A 6,253-nucleotide genomic window follows, 5' to 3' on the forward strand; every position below is an offset into this window, starting at 1 on the left:
AGATAAAAGATGACTCGAGAGCTATACCCATAGAGTAGCATTATGAGAAGAGTAAAACGGGGACAAAGTTGTAAGAAAGGAAACGGAATAAGAAAGCATCGGCGTTCTACTAAGCCAGGGGTCTCCAAGCTTGGCAACTTTACGACTTGTGGACTTCAACTCCCAGAATTCCTCAGCCAGCGCATGCGCTGGCTGAGGAATTCTGGGAGTTGAAGTCCACAAGTCGTAAAGTTGCCAAGCTTGGAGACCCCTGTGCTAAGCTAATTTGGCTCAACCTCCGCAACTTTTAAGGTGTAGGGAGGACTTCAAATCCCAGAATTCTCTAGCCAAGCCGGCAGTTGGAAGCGGGCTGCTGGGGAATTTTGGGAGTTGAAGTCCACGTATTTTTAAATTGCTTGGAGGTTCAGAAAACCCTGTGCCCGGCACAAAAATTGTGTTTAACGGAGAAAACTTTTAATATTTTCCTTTTATTCAAATTAAACATGTCACGGAAAGAGCAGCATTGTCTGATGCGATGCTACTTAGAGAAACATTAAAATAATAAAACTGATTACCACAGAGGGTGAACAAATGCCTGAAAGGAAAAAGGCCACATTGATAAAACCTGTTAATAATTTATGAGAGACGCTGAACTCATTCGGTGCATTTTTCCCCAGCAGTGTTTTTTTAAACTTTATTGCCTCATCATACGATTGCGCCTCTGCGCTTTGCTATTCCTCGGGAAAAGACGAGAAGGCGGAATGAAATGACGGGCAGGGGAACCGACCGGTAAGACGGGTTAGTTCTATCAGCATATTGCTTTGATTGGGCAGTCTTGCCGCTTGTTTCCCCTCCTACGCTTCGCTATTGGTCAATTCGAAGAGGCGGGGCCGGGATATAAAAGGCCTGACAGCAAGGTGGGGCGGGCGCTTCTCGTGCAGAGATGGCCGCTGAGGTTTGCAGGGCTCAGGCGGCTCAGCCGGGCGGGGACACCATATTCGGGAAAATCATCCGTAAAGAGATCCCCGCCAAGATCATCTTCGAGGACGAGAAGGTGGGGAAACGGGGGCGAGTCCGAACTTGCATGGCTGCGGCCATAAGTCTTATTGGCCAGCTCTGTTTGCCTTTTTTGGCTGCAATGCCAGGCTGAAACAGGCATTTGCATGACTTCGAGGCATGCTCCCTGGCCGCTTGTGGTGGGAATTGCTATCTTGTGGCCTGTGGGTGAAGTGCCAACCAAAGCGAGGTAGACTGTCTTTGCACCTGGAGGCTCTATTTTTCCTGCGTCTTTTTCCCTTCGCCTCCCTCCCCTAAAAAAAAAAAGAGCAAGGAGGATATATTACCTGCAACTAATGTCCACCCCTGAATCTTAATGTTTTCTAGCTTATTAAATTTCTTAAAATTTTAAAATAAATTAAAATTCTTTAAAATATATTTAAAATATATTAATAAATCCTGGACATAAAATTGTTTCAACTTCTACCCTCAAAAAGACGCTATAGGGCACTGCACACCAGAACAACTAAACACAAGGACAGTTCCCCCCCCCCCCCCCCAATGCTATCACTCTGCTTAACAACTAATTCCCACAGCACTGTCAAATAATTTACTAAGACTGTATTATTACTCTACTCTATTATTCTTTTCTTCCTTACTAGTATCTATCTCTTCCCACTTATTACTATAACCATGTTACTTGTATCTTCAAATTCAATTATATTGTTTTTATTTGTTTCCTAGTACGATTTGATAGCTTATTAGTAACCTTGACTATCACTAAGTGTTGTATCTTTTTATTCTTGATGAATGTATTTTATTCTCCTTATGTACACTGAGAGCATATACACCTAAGACAAATTCCACAATCACACTTGGCCAATAAAGAATTCTATTCTAGTCTATTTCTATTTCTATTTCTATATTTCTATATTTCTATTTCTATATTTCTATATTTCTATATTTCTATTTCTATTTCTATTTCTATTATTCCTATTCCTATTCCTATTCCTATTCCTATTCCTATTCCTTACTCCTACTCTACTCTACTCTACTCTACTCTACTCTACTCTACTCTACTCTACTCTACTCTACTCTACTCTTTTTCTATTTCTTTTTTATTTCTATTTCCATTTCTATTATTATAATCCTAACCATTGCAGTGTGTTCTCAATTACCTAGGTACATTCCAACCATTGGGCCCTTGTCCCTGCATAATGTTTGTATAATTTCACATACAACTAGCCATTGCAGGAATATTTTTTTTCCCTATGTCCTCATGGTATTTTCGTTTCATCCCAAATGAATAATAACTAGAACAGGGAATGCTATGTACTTCTTTGCACTTCAGGAGGAAAGGTGCAATATACCGTAAATAAAATAATTTGACTGTTCTCCAAAGTGTAATGGCTGGTATAGATTTTGTGCACCTTTAGGGTACTTTTGGACTGGGTCTGACCAAGGGAGAAAACTTGTACTGTATATTTAAAGACAATGCAAAGTTATTTCACTGCTGTGCTGAGGACAACAGGAAGGAGGCACCATGGGGAAATGCTAGAAAAAAGATATGCCAGAGCATATTCCTGCCAGAGTTAGAGGCAAATGAGGAATGGCTTATTATGATTAAATCTGATTTAAGCACCTGATTTTCCCATTTTACTCTAAATCCAGAGATTAAATAAAATAAAACCTGCTTTGCAGTTCCTAACCCTAACTACAAAAGAGTCCCAGGCTGGAGAGGATTTCCTTAGGGCTTCTGTCCCTCTTTATAGCTCCATTTTGGCTACAATCTTGTCTATTCACAGTTTAAGTTTATGATTGGAAGGAATGTATTCATCCTCAGCCAGAATGAATTTTTATAAGGATCCCAGTAGAGCTATATTTTAAAAAAGTTGTGACTATAATAATGCATCTCACAGTCCATTTCTCGCAGTTTTCATGTCCATAACTCCTAATCAAATTTTGCTTAAATTTTTAATTGTATTTTAAAGTACTATTGTGTTTTGAAGAGGGCCAGCCAGCATAGGGTAATATTTCATATAAAGTATTCCAGTTAAAAACTTGTTTTTGGTTCACATGCTTACTTAAAACTTTATATTCATTTTGTAAAAGCTATTACTAAAGTGGTGCCTTTTTCTATTTAGTGCCTTGCGTTTCATGATATTTCTCCACAAGCTCCAACTCATTTCCTAGTGATCCCCAAGAAGCATATTGCTCAGATATCTCAAGTGGAAGATACCGATGCAGATGTGAGTATTGCAAAAAGACTTTATTAAATAGAGGCCAGCTTTGCAATAATAACTTGGATCAAAAATTGAGAGATCTGAAGAAGGATGGGTAAAGTTTTGGTAGGTTTGCTAAACCAGCAAAAGCTCAGAGTTTTAGTTCAATTGTTAATTTTTTTTTTAGAATAATAACTTCATTATCACTTTAAATGTACAGTAATCAGCATACGTTAAAAAAGAGATTTCATTGCATATAGCTCTCAAAGGATAACTACCTCCAATATACACTACATAAACATGACAAAAAAATTACTGGTATGTATATACCAGTGATGAAATCCAAATTTTTTTACTACCGGTTCTGTGGGCGTGGCTTGGGCATGGCTTGGTGGGCATGGCAGGGGAAGAATACTGCAAAATCTCATTCCCACCCCACTCCAGGAGAAGGATATTGCAAAATCTCCATTCCCACCCCACTCTGGGGCCAGCCAGAGGTGGTATTTGTCGGTTCTCTGAACTACTCAAAATTTCTGCTACCGGTTCTCCGAACTGCTCAAAATTTCCATTACCAGTTCTCCAGAACCTGTCAGAACCTGCTGGATTTCACCCCAGGTATATACCACATATACACACACATATGACCAGAGAAACAACACAGTCTAGTTCAGATGTGCATGTGTGTGTATGGGTATATGCATAATTTTTATATATGTGTGTGTACGTATATATAGAGCAGAAAAACGAATCTTGCAAGTTTTATCAGACGGATGGCATAGGGAACAAAGCTGTTACAGAATCTAGTAGTCCTGCTAGAAATACTTTGAAACCTCCTTTCAGAGGAGACCAACCAAAACAGACCGTGAAATGGGTGTGCAGAGTCTCTAACAATGCTTTGAGCTCTAAGCACATAGCGCTTATAAGCAGTATCCTGAATAACCAGAAACGGGCTTTCTATAATCTCAGATGTCCTTACCATTCCCTTTATGGACTTTCTATCTGACGCACTGCTACCACCAAACCAAACAGTGATGCAGTTTGTTAAAATGCTTCTAAATCGTGCTTCTAAAAAGTGGCCAAGACAGAAGGAGAAAGATGTGCTCTCCTCATCTGACACAGGAAATGCAAATGCTGGTTTGCACACTTCACTAAGGATGACGTCCTTAGAGATCAATTCAGATTGTTAGCTATCTGCACCCCCAGATACTTAATACTGTTGACCACCTCTACAGGTGCAGCTTTGATACAGAGGGGGGTATGACTATGCCGTCTCTTTCTAAAATCTACAATGATCTCCTTTGATTAAGGTGATTGTATTATACATATAATACTAAAGAACGTTTCAGTTTTCAAGAGTTTTTTTCAAAGCTTTAACAAACGTTATGGATTTATTTGAAAAGAATAAAAAAACTGTCCTAGATTAGTTCCATGTTTGTCAACAACAACAACAAAAAAAACTATTTTCTTAGCCTACAGGGGTGGGGTGGGGGCAAGAATCTATTATTAATAGCATGAGGAGAGGTAAATTGTCAAGGCTAGATGATTTTCCTGGATAAATCAGGCAATTTTTTTTTCATTTTTAAATCTATAAGTTTCTAAGATAACGTTTAAAGTGTTCATGAGAATCCAAAACTTGAATAGCAATTCTTGCTACAAGAAGATTAATCAATTTCAGCATAGTGTCCAAACATATTGGAATACAGTAAAATCTGGACAGTTCTTATAGTTGTAGAAATTGTAGCTGGACATACTAGTCAAGCTTCATTGCCTTGTAGAGTAAATATCTGTGAAGACCAGTACTATCACTGTTAGTTTCTACACAAGGTTTACTTGCATTGTGTACTATATTCTAAACAAGGTTCATTTGCATTGCATGTTATATTTAGTTATAAATATTTAGAATTTATGTAAATAAATAATATAGTGCAATCCCAGTTATCTATTGTTACATTTTCAATATATTCTTAGGGTAAGCACTTCCTATACAGTAGCAGCAATGGTTAATAACAGATTTTTGAATAGTCTTTTACTTTTCCCAAGTTTCTCCTTGAGTGGTTTTTAAAAGTTAGTTATAAAACCTCCAATAAAGTATGAGGGAATGCTGCCCTGAGAACATAGGTTGCATCTTCTCTAAATATTTTTATGCCAGGTTAAAAGAAGGAAGAACTGGGTTTCACCCCTCCCCCCTTTTTTTGCTGACATTTTTCTGAGCTAATCTTCAGCGTAACAATAAGTAAATCTGCTGAAAAGAACACTTGAGAAATGGCTGAATATGCAAGTTGTTTTGGCCCTTTTATATTGTATGTTCCCCACTTTGGGTGAGATACCAGTTACTGATGCCGAAACTATACTGTATACGTACACTTTTGATATTGAATTTGATTTTGGTTTGGCAATTCTATGGACTTTGGGTTTTTTTTCCTTTTTGTCTTAAAGTGATGTATTTTTCTTTTCTTTTTCAGCTTCTTGGCCATTTAATCATTGTGGGGAAAAAATGTGCAGCTCAATTAGGCCTGACTAGAGGATATCGAATGGTTGTGAATGAGGGTCCAGATGGTGCTCAATCAGTCTATCATGTGCATCTCCATGTACTTGGCGGACGTCAGATGGGCTGGCCTCCAGGCTAAGACTCCGAATGAGAAGAAAAACGTTGTCCTTAATCTGTTGAATAGAGTCCACACATGTTCTGTTTATAATCCCAATTAATTAATATTTCGTGTGGAAGACAATTATAAATTTTGCCCATAAGTCAATAAAGTTTAAGCTTAATTATTCTTCCCCCCCCATTTTTCTCTTATGTAACATAAATTAGTACAGTCTGATACTCAGGGCTATATTCAGCTGCTAAAAGTTGTGGATGCAGCCACCGGAAACTTTCCAAAAGCTGTTTCTAAGTTGTAGTGTTACTATGATAGAAAAGAAAGCATGAGTTGTACTGGAAGTAATCAAAGGTGTTTAAATTTTAAATCTTTTTCATGCTGTTTGTTAAAGCAGAAATGAACAGGAGTTACTTTGAAAATAGTATTTTATATGCCTGGATATTTTCCTTTTGCTTC

General features: G+C 38.0%; 1 protein-coding gene across 1 annotated transcript; it reads left to right on the top strand.

Annotated features, from left to right (window-relative positions):
• The first annotated feature begins 897 nt into the window (after nucleotides 1–897).
• HINT1 (histidine triad nucleotide binding protein 1) lies at nucleotides 898–5,971 on the top strand. Its single transcript, XM_070938706.1, has 3 exons — nucleotides 898–1,033; nucleotides 3,120–3,224; nucleotides 5,660–5,971. Exons 1-3 carry the CDS (start codon nucleotides 923–925, stop codon nucleotides 5,822–5,824), a joined length of 381 nt encoding a protein of 126 aa, XP_070794807.1. The 5' UTR covers nucleotides 898–922; the 3' UTR covers nucleotides 5,825–5,971.
• Nucleotides 5,972–6,253: the final 282 nt, after the last annotated feature.

Source organism: Pituophis catenifer, unplaced genomic scaffold (genome assembly GCF_029215685.1).
Source record: "Pituophis catenifer annectens isolate HBS135680 unplaced genomic scaffold, rPitCat1.0.hap2 SCAF_2, whole genome shotgun sequence".
Taxonomy (NCBI): Eukaryota; Metazoa; Chordata; class Lepidosauria; order Squamata; family Colubridae; genus Pituophis; species Pituophis catenifer.

What these genes read in the sequence shown, in the direction of transcription:
- HINT1 (XM_070938706.1), top strand. Translation starts at nt 923, where the DNA reads ATGGCCGCTGAGGTTTGCAGGGCTCAGGCGGCTCAGCCGGGCGGGGAC. An exon ending in TCATCTTCGAGGACGAGAAG is followed by an intron (nt 1,034 to 3,119) that starts GTGGGGAAACGG and finishes TTTTCTATTTAG; the next exon opens with TGCCTTGCGTTTCATGATAT. An exon ending in TGGAAGATACCGATGCAGAT is followed by an intron (nt 3,225 to 5,659) that starts GTGAGTATTGCA and finishes TTTCTTTTTCAG; the next exon opens with CTTCTTGGCCATTTAATCAT.